General features: G+C 44.7%; 1 protein-coding gene across 1 annotated transcript in view; it reads right to left on the bottom strand.

Moving 5' to 3' along the window:
* syne2a (spectrin repeat containing, nuclear envelope 2a) overlaps positions 1-15,956 on the bottom strand; it is a gene marked incomplete at its 5' end in the record, with an annotated part of 58,712 nt that extends 42,756 nt beyond the window's left edge. Inside the window, 18 exon segments of the mRNA XM_084484279.1 lie at positions 204-389; positions 643-780; positions 1,773-1,955; positions 2,853-2,984; positions 3,621-3,764; positions 4,250-4,409; positions 4,689-4,951; positions 5,299-5,499; positions 8,280-8,424; positions 8,534-8,868; positions 9,045-11,091; positions 11,211-11,455; positions 11,829-11,981; positions 13,121-13,295; positions 13,297-13,379; positions 13,382-13,475; positions 15,858-15,892; positions 15,894-15,956. Of these exon segments, the coding sequence (XP_084340405.1) occupies positions 204-389; positions 643-780; positions 1,773-1,955; positions 2,853-2,984; positions 3,621-3,764; positions 4,250-4,409; positions 4,689-4,951; positions 5,299-5,499; positions 8,280-8,424; positions 8,534-8,868; positions 9,045-11,091; positions 11,211-11,455; positions 11,829-11,981; positions 13,121-13,295; positions 13,297-13,379; positions 13,382-13,475; positions 15,858-15,892; positions 15,894-15,956 (4,782 nt within the window).
* Positions 15,957-19,695: the final 3,739 nt, after the last annotated feature.

The raw sequence follows: 19,695 nt of genomic DNA, 5'->3' as shown, positions 1-19,695 counted from the left end.
TAAGCATTATTATATAGCATTGCCATAGGGTTAGGGTTAGGGGTAGTTGGTTAGGGTCCTAACTCCTAACCCTATCAAATGAATTCATGTATACATGAACACCACCTTACACCAACACCATTAGTTAATACTAACTAGACCATAAGTTAACAGTTAATGAACGTGTAGTTTTTCTCTTTACTGCGTTAACGAACGGCTCTTACTGTGGCCGTGTGCAGGAGCTGCTCCATGGGCTCATAGACGTTGTGCTGCATGCCCTCCACCTGGCGTTCTGTCCAGACCAGCCTCTCCTCCAGCGCTCTGGTGTCCCAGATCGCAGACATCACCTGGAACAGCAGCCCCAAGCTGCCCAGGGTGGCTCTGGTCCTCTCCGAATCTTCCAGGACCAGCTACGACAGTGTCACACATACCAACCGTATTCATATACGCACTGAAAGCATTTATTATGGACGGCTTTTTAACTTCAAAATGATGGACAACAGAAATCTGTTATTTACTTCAGATTTTGTTATAAAGGGTTATCACGGTGTGAATTCAGCATCACAATGTTTTTCCACCAACTCCATTGCAATCTCAGGTCATTTCAGACTATTCTGGTCTATTCTTTCAAGTCCTCCTGACCCATGATGATTGGAGGCAGACCTGGAGGGACTTGGCATGGCTGTGGAGGCTCCTGGCTGTGGAGTAAGTACAGGGAGCGCTGATCCACGACTGAGCCTCCCCGAGCCAACAGGTGGCACTGTGCAGGATGTCCTCAAACTCCTGAAGAAAGGTCGGAATCTGGAAACAATCATTAAAAAAAATGGATTATAATAATTTATCAATTGATTGTATTTCATCTAACATCATTTGTATCTACTGCATTTATGGATGACAAAATGAGAACATAACATGCAAAACACAAAGAAATTCTCATTGTGTCTTCATTCAAGAAACACTTTTAACCAATTTTCAAAAAATGAGACTCAACAAATAAACAACAACTTCAAACCTCAACCCTTAAAACTTTCCTTTCAATTCAACATCACAGATGGAGAGTACGAGAAGGACGTAGTTAGTGTTTCTTGTGTTTGCATTTTAAGTATCTCATGCAAAAGAGGTGCACAATGAAGGTTAACTTAAATTAACCAAAAAAAATATGTTCTTTCTCTCTTACTCACACTTTACATTAACAATCTAAAATCTGGGCGATTGTGGCATTCCACCATCTTTCACTTCAAATTAGTTTCCACCAATCTGGTTGCTGGAGGCGAGGATCTGTAATTGCGTAATTGGCTTCCCGCAAACACAACTTTTCCCAGTGGGAAGATAAGCTAAAACATCTTGTCCTGGGAACCAATGTTCTTGGAAAAAGTGACGATAAAGATTTCAAATACAAACCACCTTGTAGACTGGCCACTTTAGCCATCCACTTATTCAAATTGCCTTCATCCATTTACACAAACAAGTATCTTTTTGATAAATATCTCCATAACTAAAACAGGAAACAAGGCATAACTCTTCCCATTTTTATAACATATTAGGAGTGCGTGATCCGTGATCAGAGAGGGAGAGACTGGGACGCCCCGTTGGCTCATCGGGTAGAGTGCGTACCATATAGGCTCAGTCCTGAACAGGAATCAAACCTGGGTTCGATCCCTGCCCGTGGTAATTTGCTGCATGTCCTCCCCTCTGTCTCCGATACCTTCTTATCTATCACACTTTATAATAAAACAAAGCAAAAAAAAAAAAAATTTAGAGGGAGAGACTGATGTGAGGGGACGTGTCCTGACCCGGGCCAGGAAGGCGGTGCGCTGCTCGGCCAGCTGGGCCGTGTCCTGGTAGAGCTGCAGGGGCCCGCTGAGGCGGTCCATGAGGAGATGGCCCTGCTGGGGACGCTCCTCTGCCAGGTCCTGGGCCTCGCTCTCCAGGAGCCCCAGCCGGCTGTGCCACACGTCCAGCTCATCCCACACGTGCTGCAGGTGGGGGGGGGGGTCGTCAGACACACGGAGCAGAAAACAGCCATTATGATGGTGATGTGGGGCTTAAGGTGCATTCACACCAAACCTGAGGCGAATGTTATACTTGTTTGGTAAGTTTGCGGTTCGTACAAGCAACCTTGTGATTCAGTATCGAGAGAGAGTCGCTGCAAAGTTCAAATATTTAAACTCAAGCAAACACGCAAATTCATGTGTTTGCTGAAGTTGAATTTGCGTGAATGGCCATTCCAGCCATTTCGCAGTGCCGGCTTGTCTGGCAAAACATCGTCTTTGTATAGACATTGTATGTATTCGCGGCGTGTAAAAAAAACCTTTGCTTTTGGTGTGAACGCAGCATTAGGGATATTTCATTACCAAAAGACAAAAATACACGCGTAATATTGTTTTATGGGCTTTTTGTGATGTTATTGATATAAAATATGAAGACAGACAGATAATAGAGAGGCAATGACACGCCTTTAGCATAGGACCAAGGGTCAGAATTGAACCTGCGGTCACTCAAAGATGTACTGCCTGTGTGGTTATCCCATTGTATTTATATTTAAACGAGCACAACTTAATATATGTTGGTTTTCATAACCTAAGGATAGGACATAGCATTTCAATAGGTAATGTTGGTTTCCTGAAACAAGCCAAGGAGAGATATTGCACAGAGGCCCGGAGCTAATTAATTTGCTGTTAAATATCATGGACTACTAGAATAGCCTACTGATAGCCCCTCGATAGCACATACTCATTTAGCGTATAAGGTTCAAACTAAGCCATCTTTAAGTGCTATGCAATAACATACTGTGACACATACTGTGAAAGTGTCAATAGTAGCCCCCCTTAACGATTTGTTAAAGATGGAAGCGCAAACACCCAAACACACACCTTGAGTGTGTCTTGTGCTTCAGGAAAAGAAGGACTTCTGGTGTCTAGCAGCGTCTTCAGCGCCTGCAGAGCGATGCTGACCTCAAGCGCACTGCTGCTCAGCTTATGGAATGGGTCGCTCCTCTCCAAGAGCTATGCAAGGGTTACCAAACACACGCACACACACACACACACACACACAGATGAGCACAGGCACAGACACACACACAAACACTCACACACACACACACACACACACACACACACACACACACACACACACACACACACACAGATGAGCACAGGCACACACACACACACACACACACACACACACACACACACACACACACACACAGATGAGTACAGGCACACACACACACACACACACAAATTATTGTATAGGCCATAACAGCAGTACAATGTTACTATATCCAATAAATATAGATATGCAGCACCACACATGTACGTATCCCAAGCTTTTATCAGAGTCAATACTAGAAAAACTCACACAAGCCTGTTCATTGAGTTTTTGTTCCAAATAAAGAGTTCATACATGATAAAATGACGAGTGCAGAGAAATGGCTTATACAGGCTCCAGATAGTCTGTCTAATGCCGGTTACTGATTCATTCACATATTGTTGTTGAAAATGTGTGTGGACAATCAAGGTTGGAGAAAAGCCAAATGTAAGACACACATTACAATTTGTGGGAGTGGAGGGGGGGTGGGGGTGGGGGGGTTGGCAGCTCTTTGAGTGCAGTGCAGTCAAATGGCGGGGCCACCTCACCTTCTCCTCTGCTGTCTGAACGGCGCGCCGGGCTTCACTGAGCCGTAGGCCAATGTCTGCTGGCACCTCTGGGTATCTGCTGCCCAGCTCCTCACCAACCCTGCAGAGTTTAGTCCTCTGCACAACCAAGGCCTGCCTGGCGTCCTGCCAAATGGAAAAATAAAAGGTAGGAGAGAGTTGGAGAAGTACACATATAAGTGTATGCCTAAAAACACAAATGATTGCTTGGCAGTACTGTAATTAATGCTGCCTCACTGGAGGAAAATGTTTTAAAAGGAAAGTTGTGCATCAAGTTGGGTGTCATGGGGGGGTTCATGTGAAAAAAGGCTTTTAAGCCATTATGATGCACTGCACATCAAAAGGAAAAGTAAATTAGCGACCATTAACATTCTTGCCAACCAAAAAACAGCAGTCAATTACCAGGCTATTACCAGCAAAATTTGTTTTTGCCAAATCGATGTGGACCGAAGAGAGGTGTTTTTTTGTGCTTTCTGCAAGTGGAACGAAGAGAGGTGTTTTTTTGTGCTTTCTGCATAAATGAGACCCTCCTATCTCCCCGATGTTACCTAAAATGGCAGACTAGCTACGACTAGCATCCTGAGACCCGGGACACCGTGTAGGGCAAGCACCTTAACGTGTCCCATCTCTCCCTGATTAAAACAGGACTCCAGAGGGAGGAGCAAAGCCTCCACCCGTTCCTCCACCTCCCGTATCTCCTCCTGGGCTCGCCGCATCACTTGCTCTTCAGCGAGGGCTGCTCGCACCACCAGCATGTTTTGTTCGGTCAAGCTGTGGAGAACACCACCCGATTGTCTTACATGTTTTCATCAAACACAACACCCTAGGACAAGTGGGCAATATTGGCAAAACATAGATTCATCTCATTTGAGATCAATTACAATATTACGAACTGGGATCAATATTATGATCCCTGATGGTATCAAGATACATATCAGGGTATTGCTAATTGATATTTAGTTGATATTGATATTTGCCAAGCTCTACTACCAAGCTAGGTTGGCGTATCCTCTACAGATGCAGACAACATTTACCACAGGATTTCCTCACCTTCTCACACTCTGCTGGACTGTCACCAGTTGTTGGCCCAAGGGCCCAGGGCTGCCTGGGTCCTGTGGCCCAGAAAGGCTGAGGGCATGCTGTAGACGGTGCTCCAGGGAGGCTAAGGACTGCTGCTCCTGCTCCAAGTCAGCCTGGTGCATCTTTGCCTGGGATAATGACTTGTTGGTGTACCCCTGAGTGGCCGGGGCCACAGAGGAGGAGTCAGGAAGCTCTGCCTGATGACTTGCCAAGGAAGTACAGCATTGCTCCATCTGGAGAAGACAGGTCAAAGAAATGGTTGTGATTTGACTTATTCATGATGATTTCCTTCATGGTACTCTCAAGAAAAATATTTGATCTTGTTTATGTTCAGGTTAGCATAAGAAAGCAACCCTATCCCTAGATAGAACTGGTAGTTTAATAATGATATCACCATGCTGGCACATGGTCATATAATATATTATATATATAGAAAACATAATATTATAATATTATTCTATAATATCCAGAATTTTGGCGCAGTATGTTGACTGGCGGGAATAACATATTTTTTTCAATAATTCTTAGCAAAAAAATGTTGCTTCAAAATGTAACTCTCCAAAACAAGTATATAGCTCACGCTGGTGTTGATGTCCCTCCACTCGGCTCTCCTCTGTTCCGAGTGGGCCAGCAGGAGGCCCACGCCACGGCACAGCAGTGCCCAGTGTCTCCAGAGGGCGCTCAGCTCTCCCTCCTTACCCGCCCTGCAGCCCTGCATGGGACAGCCGGCCCGCAGGTCCTCTAGCTGCCCAGCCAGGCTGTGCAACTCCCCCATCAGGGACTTCTCACACAGATGCACAGGGTTAGAGGAACACAGTGTTTAGTGTGGTGGCATGGAGGAAAATGTGTAAATGAGCTTGTGAGCTGTAGAGCTGAAGTGTAAGCTGGTTGAAAACTGACTTGATTTCATAAATAATAATACAAATAAATACAACAATTTACTGCACCTTAAATAGATAATCTCGAAGATTTCAGTATTACTAGTCTCTATTATTAGTCTCTACGGCGACACCTATGGCGGTAAGCAGTTATTACAGGTGTATTTTTGTCCAACTTTCCAGAGATCTAAACAGTCTGACCTCAGTCAGTTGCCAGTTGTTTTGCTGGCAATGTCAGCAGAGACCGGAAATAACAGTCCACTGCAATACACACAAGTTATTTGAAGTGCAAGTCTGTTGTGTGAGCTACGCCTACCCTCTCTGGCCACAGCCACTGCTCCACATGTGATTTTTCCAGGGAATGTTACCACCGCCACCCAGTCCCTAACATTCATAATACTGAAAATGCAAGAGCTCAATCTGTGGGCCATAGGCCTAACCCCCATTGTGTGACATCATTAGGCTATAGAGACTTAACAGACATATTTACATGAAAATATTTGAGATTATTTCTTTAAAATGCTTTACATAGCCTTCAAGGCTCAGGTCAATTGTGTTTCATAATAAGTGTCAACAACTCAACAACTTACCATATTTCTAACTGTTGTGCTCACCCCATAATCCTTCTTTGGACTCGAGTGACCATGTTCCATGTTCTCTTCCCTCCTCACCCCTCCCTCCCCTCCGCCTTCTTCCTCCCTCACTGCTGACGACTTTGTCACCTACTTTACCCAGAAGGTGAAGGACATCAGCTCCACTTTTACCCGTGCCACCATCCTCCCTCCACCCATCCTCACCTCTGTTTTTACCCACTTCATCCCCCTCACCTCCGAAGAGGTCAATAGAATAGTTAACTCCAACCACACCACCACCTGCCCTCTTGACCCTATCCCTTCCTCTCTCCTCCAGACCATCTCGGTCGACCTCCTGCCATTTCTCACCGCCCTCATCAATTCCTCCCTCACTTCAGGCATTGTTCCGGCGTCTTTCAAGACTGCCAGAATAAAGCCTCTCCTCAAAAAACCAACCCTTGACATCACCGAGATCCAGAACTACAGACCAGTATCTCTTCTTTCATTCCTCTCTAAAACACTTGAACGTGCCATCTCTAACCAACTGTCCTCCTATCTCTCACATAACAACTTGCTTGACCCCTGCTTCAAGAAGGCACACTCCAGACGGCTCTCCTCATGGTGACTGAGTCCCTCCGTGCTGCCAGAGCCTCGTCCCTCTCATCGGTTCTCATTCTCCTCAACCTGTCCGCAGCATTTGACACGGTGAACCACCAGATCCTCCTTGCCACTCTTGCCGAACTTGGCATTGCTAAATCGTCCCTATCCTGGTTAACATCTTACCTGTCGAATCGCACCTATCAGGTCACATGGAATGGCTCCTCGTCCAAACCTTGCACACTTGACACTGGTGTCCCTCAAGGCTCTGTACTGGGGCCCCTTCTGTTCTCCCTCTATACCAGATCTCTAGGCTCTGTAATTACATCACACCCTTTTTCATATCACTGCTTTGCCTACGACACCCAGCTATTCCTCTTATTCCCCTCCTTTGACAAAGCCCTGATTGCAACGAGCATATCTGAATGTCTGGCAGACGTCAGCACTTGGACGACTGCCCATCACCTGAGGCTTAACCTCAACAAGACTGAGCTCCTCCTAATACCGGGGAAAGATTGCCCACACTTGGACTTACTGGTCACTGTCAAGAACATCACTGTATCTCCGTCTCCGTCCAGTTATGTTGCACCGCCAACATCACTGCAGTGGCCCTATCCTGCAGATTTGCACTTTACAACATCCGCAGGATACGGCCCTTCCTCACAAGGGAAGCAGCTCAGCTTCTAGTCCAAGCGCTGGTCATCTCCCGCCTGGACTACTGAAACTCGCTCCTAACTGGACTCCTGGTCTCTGCTATTAAACCTTTGCAGCATATCCAGAACGTGGCAGCGCGACTCGTGTTCAACCTACCTTAATTCTCCCATGTGACTCCCCTCTTCCGCCACCTCCACTGGCTCCCTGTAGTAGCCCGCATCAGATTCAAGATGATGGTACTGGCATACAAGGCAGTCGATGGAACTGCCCCTGCCTACCTCCAAGCCTTGGTCAAACCACACACCCCAGCTCGATCCCTCTGCTCAACTACCTCAGCTGGACGTCTGGTACCGCCATCACTAAGGTCGATCAGCTAAATCACAACTCTTCTCTATCTTGGGACCACAGTGGTGGAACGAGCTCCCTGCTGATGTCAGGACCACAGAGTCACTCACCAGCTAACGCAAATGACTCAAAACCCACCTGTTCAGAGTTCACCTAGACTCTACATAGCCATTCAGTCCCTTATTTGTCTGTTGCACTATTGTTTGTTGTACATCCTGGCACTTGATGAACGCACTTAATACAGGTTGTATTCATTCATTGTACTTAATTGTGTAGCATGTACTTAATTGTGTTGTGCATGCATGTTGTGTAGCATGTACTTAGTTGTGCAGCATCTGCAGTTGCTAGCTATCACTGCTGTATACAGGGAATGGGGTTAGCCTGGCGATTGTTAGTACTTGCACTTGGTTCTATGAACAACATCTGCTGAATGCCCTAAATGTAAATGTAATGTAAATGAGTGACAGGAGAGGTTTTTTAATGGACCAATGAGGTTGTGGAGAAAATCTGCCTACCTTAGCTCTGTTTTGTTGGGCATCACACTGAACGTAGGAGGTCACTCGCTCGGAGGAACACTGAGACAGACTGGCCTCAAAGCTGGACAGAAGCTGTCGTATGTGTTTGTGACACATCCAGTGACTCTGTTGTGTTCTTGCACACCTACATGATGAAACGGATGGTCATGAAGAAAGAAACCATTTTCTTTTTCCAAGTGTAAATTGTAGAAAAAACAAACAGGAACGATGAAGGTATCTGTGATGAAGTCTACCTCTCCAGGGCCTCCAGTCTGAGCTGTGCCTGGGCCTCAAGAGTTGCTCTGCCCACCAACAGGTGGCTCAGAACACCAATGTGGAGCTGCTCTGTCTTCTGGCTGGAGAGACAGGGTTGATGGGGCACCAGTTCCACCAGATCACTGATGTGAGCCTGCAGGACATCCTTGAGGGCAGCGAGAGCCTCCTGGGTCTCTCTTTGTTCCTCGGCACAGTCCAAAAACCCCCCTGGTGCTGACAAGAAGGTAGCTTCGGCATTGTGAAGGAAGGATATGGCCCCCTGAGCAGCCCAGTGGTAGTCCTTAAGGGCCTCTCGTGCATGGGCCAAGTCCTCCTGTTTGATACAAGGCAAGGCAACTTTATTTATATAGCACTTTTCATACACAAGGCAGACTCAAAGTGCTTCAGGTTCAGTCATTACATCATGTTGAAAACACACATGTTGAAATGCTCAAATATATTGACATACTGTAAAGAAATGTATATATAGATAATAATAGTGTGGCTTACCATCTGTGAATGGCAGTCATGCGTACATGCATCTGTTAGGGATTTCAGTTCTTCAAGGGTCCTGAGATTACACTTTTCTTTCCGTCCCAAAGCTTCGACCACCCGCATCCAAGACTCCAGGTTTCTCTGAATAACCCAACACCTTTGTAATGCAGCATCAATAGACTTCTCCTCTGGGTTTACTGGTTCAACCTCCAATAGCTCCTGTTTGGTTCTTCGGACATGGTCCATCATATTGGGAAACTCGGTGCAGAGACGGAGACCTTCCAGAAGCCTACCCTCCAAGTTATGGATGTTCTCCGTCACAGCATGCTCCCAGGCCACCAGGGATTCCACCGTGTGCTGAATCCTCTGCCTCTCTGATTGGAGCTCTGAAGTATTCAGGTTTTGAGCTATAACTTCCAATTGGTCAGCCGCCTCTTGGCACTGTGTCTTCACTAGGGGAAGTTTAACTAAAAGGGTTTGGCAAAGACTGAATCTTTCACCCAAGCTTGCAGCTTGGGTGAAAGAACACTGGATCTGACCTTCAGCAATGTGCCGGGATTTGTCCATTTCTTTCAGGAGGTGAAAATACTTGTCCTGCTCCATGGCATGGACAGTTAGAGTTTTACATCTGTCTTGAAGCTCACCAATGTCACACAACATTGAGCTTCGCTTTGCCTCGTGGCAGTGCTGAAGTTCCTGCACTTGGAACTGATGCTCCATTAGCATATGTGTCATCCGCTCAGCTGCAGAGAGGGCTTCTGCCATCAAAGGGAAGCTTTGGCCATCAAGATCTGCAGATATCTTATTTAGGCTGGCTTGAATGCTTGCTAGTTCCTCATTAGAAGAGGTACGCTCATGAATAAGCTCTTCTAACTCCCAGCTACTTACACGCTCATGAGCCACCAGTCCATCCAATTCTGTCCAGAGCCCTGAGAGCCTGTTAATAAGATAGCTGGCCTCAGCAGGATTCAACTCTATAGCAGTTTTCCTACTGTTCTCTATCAAAATGGCGACCTGGGCAATTTGTTTTTCAATCTTTTCTGTGGCCAATTTGTGAACACCTAGCTGTCTCTCTAACTCTAGCATTTCAACTTTTGAAGCATTCTCAATAGGAATGCGAGGGTTTTTGGAGATATGTGTGTCTGCCCGCCAGTTGTCCAAGCTAGTAAGCTTGTGGAATAGATCCTCCCTTTCCTGCAGGCTTCTCTCCATACGCTCCAGGATATGAGCTGAGCTGTCATCAAAGGCTTCATAGAGGTCTTCTACCATCTTTACTGAGTTCAAAACATCAGAGTTATTTTTATCAATATCAATGACCAAAGACTTCAATTGTAATTGTTTAGACAAAGTTTTGGATCTTAGTTTCTGAATTTCCGCCATTTGGATTTGGGCCTCTTCAGGGAAAAGGGATAACATTTGCCCCAAAGCCATTTGGTTTTCTGCATGTTTGGCAGATGTAGCCAAGTCCTCCAACAGCATGAGGACTTTAGGTAATGGAGTCCCACGTATACCAGGTTTGAGATCCTCAAGCTGCCTCTTTGTGACATTCATTGAGCATCGCAACTCTTGTAGAACACACCCAATCCCCTCCTTCTCTTTCCGACCCAAAGAGAATTGGCACAAGGTATCTGACTGTGATTGAATGTGGAGATAACGCTGATTGTTTATTTTCAGGTCGGCCTTGAGGCAGGTCAGTTGTAAAATCAGGCTGCATGGGCTGCCATGGCTATCCTCTGAGGATCGCAGGCCAGCGCATGTCTTCTGGAGAGTCGTTACCCTGCCCTGCAGATGCTGGGCCATTTTCAGAAAGTGAGATGACTGAGAGAAGGATGCGGAGGCGTGCCTTAGAGCTCTTTTAAAAGTACCTTCCAAAAGTCTCCAATCTTCCTGGAGATACCCGAGTTTGGCAAGAAGTACACCTGAACTCTCAGCCTCCCTCAAATGGGGTGAAAGTTCACTACTTGAACAGAGCAGCTCCCTAATCATGTCTTTCTTCTGCTCCATCGTTTGCAAAAGAGCACTGATCTTTTCGGCTTGGACGGAGCTGCTACCTAAAACATCTCTGATAACAAAAAGAACAAACACGAAAGAGAATGAATGTATATTTGGATGAGAATATACCAACAGGACGATTCTGGCATTGAACACAGCAGCAGTAAAGACAACAACGATGCTACTTACAAGCTCAGCTTCTCCATTTCCCCAGTGAGTCTCTCTAGGAACGACTGGATGTCTTCCATCTGCTTGTGATACCGGATGACCTGTTCCAGCTGTGCTGCCTTGACCTGCACTGTGGCAGCAGCATCCAGCAGAGCCACGCTCCATCGCTCCACTGCGGCCCTCAAGGTCTCTGGGTCTTGGCTCGTCCTGCATGTGCTAGCACGCTTCATGTCCACCACTTGCTCCTGGATACAGCACCTATATTCCTGTAAGTGAGATGTACCACATCATATAGCTGTGCTATATGTCATCATGATCATGATTCAAACTCACTTTCTATCCCCCTGAATGTCATTCGCTATCAACATACGAAACATGTGAACTCTACATCTAACTACCTAAGTATGTTTATATTATGTTACATTATTTTAGTAGTCATTGAGAAGAATTTTCTAGGGGCAAACAGACAGCAAACAGCAAAAAGTATAAGGATATTTTATTTTAGGTCTAAAAAATGTTATCAACCCAACCAGTTCCTGAGGGGCAGGCCACAGGCCCAACTCTGAATGAACATATAGATAATTCATAAATATCTATATGTCACAATTCATAAATAAACATGAGTGCAAAATATGCAACCTTTGCCTCCTCCAGTTGTTTGAGCATGGCCGGTACATTGAGCTGGGCCGGCTGGTACCGGCATCCCAGAGCCCTGGAGATGGTTCGTGTCAAATGGATCTCTGATTCACCAGAACACGACTTCAGACAAGTTAAATCCATGTGTTCTGTCCTCTATAACAACAAAAAAACAGAACATTAACAGTACTTGTATGATAAAAACAACAACGGCAACAATAATGACAACTATAATTATGACGACAATAATATCAATGACAATAATTATGGTCAGGATGAACAAGATTCATGAAAGATAAGATCTCTCTCTAGCAATTTACAAACTGTATATCTTAGGACCAAAGCAATCCCCCGGGCCCTTTAAATTTGCCAGCAGGAAATCCCTGTACTATCCTAAAGTACATCAAAAACCTTCCTTTCCCGTGTACTTTCGGAGAATGCTTATCTTCAAATGGATCGTATCTGTCTGCAGGGACACTGGGGTTTCTAAAGCTATTTATGGACACACTTGTAGACATTATTTACACACATTATTCAAGGGAAGAAACTCAAGGCCTGATTTTGCAGACAGGATTTATATTAACAAACTGCCCCTGTGGCCTATCTGCATGTGCTGGACACTGTACACCACATATGGTGGAGGTTTGTTTCCATTACACCTAAGGCATAACTTTACTCTCAGTACGAGACTGGGTTGGCCTTCATTAGGAGGTCAGCCCACTGGCACATTTGTATTTGAGGCCATTCTGTTTCCTTCATTCCAAGTGCACCCCTTTCAGACAGTCTAACAACAATGTCTGATAAATGTATTGTTTTGACTCTCCATATAAGGTGAGGAGAGAGTTGAGCAAGGTAGCCATCCAGTTTTCATGCCCCTAATAATCGACTGGGCTTCAAAACAGACATAACTTTCTGGTCTGGTAGCTCTTGCTTAATCTCTGCCAGATTCAATGATTTGATTTGTAAAATAATTCTTTCTTCTGTGGTGTTCTGAGGTCTCTCTCTTACTAAAGAGATGTGACATCTCAATGAGACCAACCTTTTTAATAACAGTTCAAAAGTACTATATTATATATTCAAATACAATGTTATGCTACTGATGAATAAACTCTCTAAATGATCTCTCCCTATTCACATTACATTCTGTCTTTCAAGTGACGCAACTAACTTGTTACAACAGGCTTGCGCACAAAGCAATGTATTGTATTCCCCTGATGTTGAATTCTCGACACATGAATGGCGTCTGGTCAATATATCCTAAGGAAACATAATGACAGCATCAAGGCAGAACTCACGTTGATAATATGGCTCCGTTCCACCATCCCCTGGATGTCTGACAGGACGTCCTGCATGGTGAACAGGTGCACGGGGGACTCTGACGGTCCCGCTGGCCCTTCTTGCGGCAGCTCGTCCCCCCCAGAGGAGCAGGGCAGGCTGCTCCGAGCAGCGTCCATCAGTCCCTGATAGATCTGAGAGAGCGTACAGTGCAATGGAGGGCAGTGTCACGTTTGGGCGCTCTGCTTTCCCATGTTGTTTAGCTGAAGATAACAACAGGACTTCCTGTTGCAGCGCACTAGTATCGAGCCGCTGGTGTCTGACGCTCGGCTCAGCGAGTCAGGGCAGCTCTTATCAGAGGAATGTCTGTACACCCTGAGGGAAAAGGGACCAGTTTTAAAAAACGCTCTCACGTTCTTTAAGGAACCGCTGCTCTGCTGTGAATCCTGTTTTCATACACAAACAGGGGCGTTCCCTCTCTGGTTGTACATGAGTTAGGTGGCCGGGTAGCGCTGTGGTGCTTCTAGGCTGTTCAAAACCTGCTGATCCCATTAGAGTACTGCATGTGCTTTAAGAGAAAGATGGACTGCCAAGATGACACATGTAAGTGGTAATTATTCAAATACGATGCAGTTCCAGTCAATGTCAACTTTCTCTACCGGTGTGATTCAGCAGCACAAAAATGATTGCTGTCAATGGAATACAATGGAAAGGAAACGTTTAAGATGTAGTGAGGCAGTGTGTAAATGTCAAGAAAACGACAAAGTAGACTGATATAAATATAAATATGTAAAAGAAAAAAAAAGTAAGTAGTTGTGTTGTAGTCGTGAATTTCAGTGAAATGAAATGTCAGGTAATAGAAATTCTCATGCCTTTAAAATGTGTAGCTTTAATTCTCCAATCAATCAAAGGTTTCATTTTGTTCCTCTGAGAAAACCATACGATCCTAAGGGACTATGGGAGGAGTAGGGTCAATAACATTGATTTATAGAGGATGGTGGTATGATAGGTGCAGTGGTCTTCACTGTAGTTAAACATGTATCAGGTGAGGAAAGACAGGAGGGGCCCGATGTAAGCAAGGTTTGAGTCCAGAAGATTCAACAACAACAACAACAACAACAACAATGAGAGAAGGCAACACATAAATCCCGGTCATAAACAGGGAGAGGAATGTACCGGCCCTGATGTTCTCCCTTTGAGGCTGACCCTGTGTGCTGAGGAAGACAACGCAGATGAACTTCCAGCCCTGCAGAGCACACCATGTGAGAGTGGTGCGTGTTCAGGGCAAGGGTATCCATCGGGGCAAATAAAGGTAATTTATTGTTTCTGCAACTCTTTTAAAACAGCGGACATAGTCCTGAGGATAAGAATATAAGTCAGATTACTCTTCCCAAGTTCTACCAATGTGTTCCTGATGTGGCCCTTTAGTGCCACCTTGTGGTCTTCAAGGGAAGAGTTTGGTGGGAGTGGCTCACCAGAGCATCTGCTGAGGATTTACCAAGGGACAAATGTCATTAATATTTCCAAGGCCGGTTTTAAATAGAGAATATATTGATATGCTTTACTTCAAGCGAACGAGTACAGGCATAGGTCAATAGTAAGTAATGCATTGGGAGATATATAACAATCAGGTTATATCAGCATAGTGAAGTTAGGTTTTCCTATCTCTATTCATAAAGTGGCATGGATTTTGTGGCTCTACTTATCTGCTTGATACACTTAGCACCATTGCTATGGTCTAACCGCTAATGTTGCGTACTCAGTGGTCAGTGCATGCTTGCAGTCTCTGCCCCAGAGGAGTAACGGCTGGTCATTCAAGTCCAGAGTTGTTGCCTTCTTTGCGATGAAGCTCTCAGCTTTTGAAAAACGGCTAGGCACGTGTGTTTGTGTGTGTGTGTGTGTGTGTGTGTGTGTGTGTGTGTGTGTGTGTGGGTGGGTTGTGTGGTGTGTGTGTGTGTGTGTGTGTGTGTGTGTGTGTGTGTGTGTGTGTGTGTGTGTGTGTGTGTGTGTGTGTGTGTGTGTGTGTGTGTGTGTGTGTGAGGATTGTGTGTGTGTGTGTGTGTGTGTGTGTGTGTGTGTGTGTGTGTGGTGTTAGGTGTTTCAGCAGAAGAATGTGCGGGGAGACTCCACAGAGCGAGTCGAGCAGGTTTGGCACACTAACTGTCATAGGCGTTAGGAAACCTCCTTTGAATTAATTCATTAAATAATAATATATGCATGAATGATTGATTGGCGTACTGAGGTGTGGATAAAACTCCAACTGAATAGTTTGATTTATTGTATTTTGATTTTGACAGACAATAAATGATGTGTGTCAAATTATGTTGTATGTTTCATTCATTTTCATTAATTAATTAGTTTTTGTTGCTAGGTCTCCTACACACCCTTCTTTGATATTTAAATTTCACGGTAAATGGATAACATTGCATCCATTCCACACATCCACTGTTGAAATTTGAACTTTCGGCTCCACATTGGAGGGTCCGACAACATCAACTTGAAAGGAAGTTAATTTAATGAAATATGGAACGAAATATAGACTAATATAATATTTGATGCGCTTGATATCTGTTGCCACATAATTGGTCCCAGATCTGCCGTTAAACCCTGATAACCAGCAGAGGCAAGGCAGAAGCAGCAGCTAAAGCTTCTCCCAAGCCTTCTGAAGCCTTTGACTTTGTGTTCTGTTTCTTGGCTTCAACTTCGTCTAAAACCCCTGTTATTTTCGCAAGGATCTTAACTAGAATGCAGACATACCTGCATCGCTCAGCACCGATATCCAGCGTGTCAGGTCAGCCCCTTGTTCTGCACTGGGATTGCTTCAGGGGAGCTCCTCAGGAAACATAAATAACCCATTACAATAGGTTATAACAATGGATCAGCCCACTATACCTATAGAGACTAGTGGTAGAGAACGTATCACCTACAGTCTGTGGTGCCAGGCTGCACCTCCTTCTGTCCCCCGCACAAAGGAGGCTACCCTTCAGGGCTGATGTCTTGTGTCAGCGATGGACCCTGGACCCTGGGAGGAATCAGTCAATGAAGTCGTCAGTAAATCTGTTCATAGGATCAGCCTGCAACAACGTGGAGAGACCCAGGTCTTGGACCGCCCTGGGCTTTGGAAACAGGAAAAAAGAGGAGTTTGTTTGTTTTACTGGGTGATGTTTTATCCTGGCTTCTGCATCCTATCTATTATTTTGGTATTTAGTATTATTTGCATCTATATAATTCTAATTGAATGTGTGTAGTTATTAGTTTGTTATTGTAAAGCATTTTGTAACCTGCTTTTGAAAGATGCTGTGCAATTAAAGTGCTTGTAACACCTGTAACAGTGGTGTTAGAACAAAACAAAAAAAAAAGATGGCTGCAATCCTACTGTTCTCAGTGGAAAATGCTATATTTGTGATGTAATTTGTGATGCCTGACCCAATTCGAGCCTGATTCACGTGACACGCCAGACCAATTTCCTTAACTGATTGTGACTGACTGACATTTGACTGTGCTTGTCTGAGGTGTGGGCAAGCATTACGTTTTCTGGCTTGAGGTCTGCCCAATGGACTCAAGCTAAAATAGTGCTGTGGCCACCTGAGGGTCAAAGAAAAATAGGAACAATACTGTCATTATTGTGATAAAATGGCACCTGAGATCAACATTTGAGTTATACAATCCTTAAATTGCACATGACATCAACAAATAGTTTTCACCTGTGAGCCGTTAGCCCAGCTATTCACACCAAGTCGTCTGCTTCTATAGGCTAACATGGTCATGTCAAACAAGGACCCCGACACCCTCAAGGTCATTGACTTTGGTGTGAGCCTGGTTCAGGAGGATGAGCCAACATGTGGGTCTAATTGTTTTCTTCTTTTGAATCATGGGGAGACGTACAATGTGACAGCATTGTGTTATTTGATGGGTTTCATAAAGTTATCTTTATCCTACTGGCTTTGTTTCGTCTTCCAGACTATGGTCTTATCAGGACTCAGTCGATCCGTGCTCCAGAGGTGACTCTGGGTCTTGTGTGCACCACTGCCATTGACATGTGGAGCTGTGGCTGCTGCTTGATAGAGCTCCTCATTGGAAGACAAGCGTTCTCTGGACCTGAGGAAATTGAACAAGTCACACGCACCATAGAGGTAATCCTACAAGCCACTTGTTGCTTAGTACTGCTAATTAATCATGAGATTGAATTCTTTCAATATATTTTATTAATTTATTTATTAATAATACAGACTTAAGATTAGAAGACAAAACTAGGAAAATAAGTATTACGGTGTGAGTAAGACATGATTATTGGTAATTGCTGATATATACTACAAGGGCGCAGATCTCATTACAACTTCTGGAGGGGGCATCAAAAATGTCACCAAGATATATCAAATGATCTGCTGTAACAAGTTGGCTTCTATTAAAACTAGATTTTCAATCACATCATTTAGTTTGAAATAATTTATATTGGGTGGACTTTTCACAAGTTAGGGTTAAGGTAAGCTATCAACCCCCCAGGGATCTGCACCCATGACGTGTATATTTGTATAAGTTGACTATTGGGTATGGTTGTCTAATTTCAGATACTGGGAATGCCTCCAGCAGCAATAGTGGCTTCATCATTAAATAGGGATGAGTTTTTCGGTGAGGATTTTACTTTATGGCATATGATGGAGTTTCAGTTAACATTATTTGTGATCTTAAGAAAAGTAACAATGTTAATCCAACAATGTAAAATCAACAATGTTAAAACAGTGTGATGCTGTATAATGTGCAGACCGGAAGGACAAGCTGAAATATATCAAGCTCAACAAGTCGGGGGAGAAGATCCTGCCAGGCCCCAGAGGCTGGAGATTCTTCTGGGCACCAGCGACCCGGACCTGCTGGACTTCATCCAGCGTTGCCTACAGTGAGTGCACTACCTGGTCACAGTAGAGCTCATCAAATATGTTTGATCAGCGGTTGTGGCAAAATAGTCTACTACAAGGCCGGCGATATGGCTGAGTTGGCTAACCATCCCCCCTGAATGTTTCTACCAACGCTTGTTTAAAATGAGACATCGTGAATCAAAGTTTCCCAAGGCTTTTGTGTTCGCAGGCTTTTTTTGCTTTAATATTGAGCGTGTGTTTATTTTCTTAAAAGTCAAAGAAGATGACTCCAGGTCAGGCTCTCAAGCATGCCACAATGAAGAAGACTTCGCTGGGATGCATGTCCCATCCCCAGGAAACCCACCAAAAACTGGTAGAATACTATTTTTTTTATGGATTTAGAATCCTATAACTCTATTTCCTATAACTACATCTATGTATACAAAGTATTTTATATTATAGTATATAAACACTATATCTAGGTAAAGAAATCTACTGCTTAATGATCAAGGCAATCTCTTAATTATGTTTAAATTAATAATTTGTTTTGAGGGCTTAATTTCTTTGAATTCACAGTTATGTTGAAGACCCTGGCTGCAACAACCACAATGCATCTGAAACCAGGCAAGCCAGCCGCAGACCATGGATCAGGGGGAAAGGGTGAAACTGGGGAAACATGGAAGGATCCTGAGACCCCTGACTTTGGAGCGCGACTCCCTGCTCCCTCCCATTGGCGCCGCTGCACCGGCTCCTCCACCAAGCTGCAAGAGGGTAACTGTGATGACGGGGCAGCCAAGAGGGATGCAGGGACATCCAGACCAGCTGGCCAAGCGGGATGCTCCCGGGTCCCGCCCATTGGTGTGACTACACCAGCTCCTCCACCAAGAGGCAAGAGGTCAACCAGTACCACAGATGATGGTGCAGCCAAAAGCGACGCAGGGACATTCAGACCTCAGTGGCGTGGGAAGGGGGGTGCTGCGGAGGCTGCAGCCTCCCTCGTCACAGCATCAGCACGCCCTGGTGGGAGGCTGTGGACTACTTCACTTTTTTTACTTTTTATTTCTTTGAAAAATGTATTAAAAAAGACATAACATGTATGCTGTGTGGTTGATATGGGTTTAAAAGTATATGCAGTATACAATATAAACTGTTCGCTGTATACATGTATAGCAGCCTTTTAAACGTTTCTCCAGTCCTGATTTAATGGTTTAATGAAAATTGAAATAGTGGATGCTGTATTTCTGTTGGATGTATTTATCTACCATACACTTCTCTACTGCATATTGTGTGTGTGTGTGTGTGTGTGTGTGTGTGTGTGTGTGTGTGTGTGTGTGTGTGTGTGTGTGTGTGTGTGTGTGTGTGTGTGTGTGTGTGTGCATCTAGGTATATGCCACTCAAGTCCATTCACAACTAAAACATTTGCATGACTCTGCAGAGCGTTTCTCAGGTTTTCTCTACAAGGCCAAGCAAATGTGCCCCATCGGCTCCTGGAAAATCATTTTAAGTGGGCGCAAAGAGGCCAATCTAAATAAGATAGTAGGAGGCGTTCGCTCGACATGATGGGTCAGATACAACCGCAGCATCGTGGCGCTGCATGGATATAGCTAAGAGAGAGCAAACCGTAGACATGTGAAAACGGCTATACGGCTATACTCACCTGCTCCCTGCTGTCTCCTTCATGGTTGACTGCCCAAGGGCTCAGGCGTAGTGGACTAAAAAACGAACGCAGCAAATGTATAACT

The sequence above is a fragment of the Micromesistius poutassou genome (genome assembly GCF_964030765.1).
Source record: "Micromesistius poutassou genome assembly, chromosome: 19".
NCBI lineage: Eukaryota > Metazoa > Chordata > Actinopteri > Gadiformes > Gadidae > Micromesistius > Micromesistius poutassou.
Note: the sequence above shows the minus strand (reverse complement) of the source record. Positions and strands in the feature narration are given on the sequence as shown.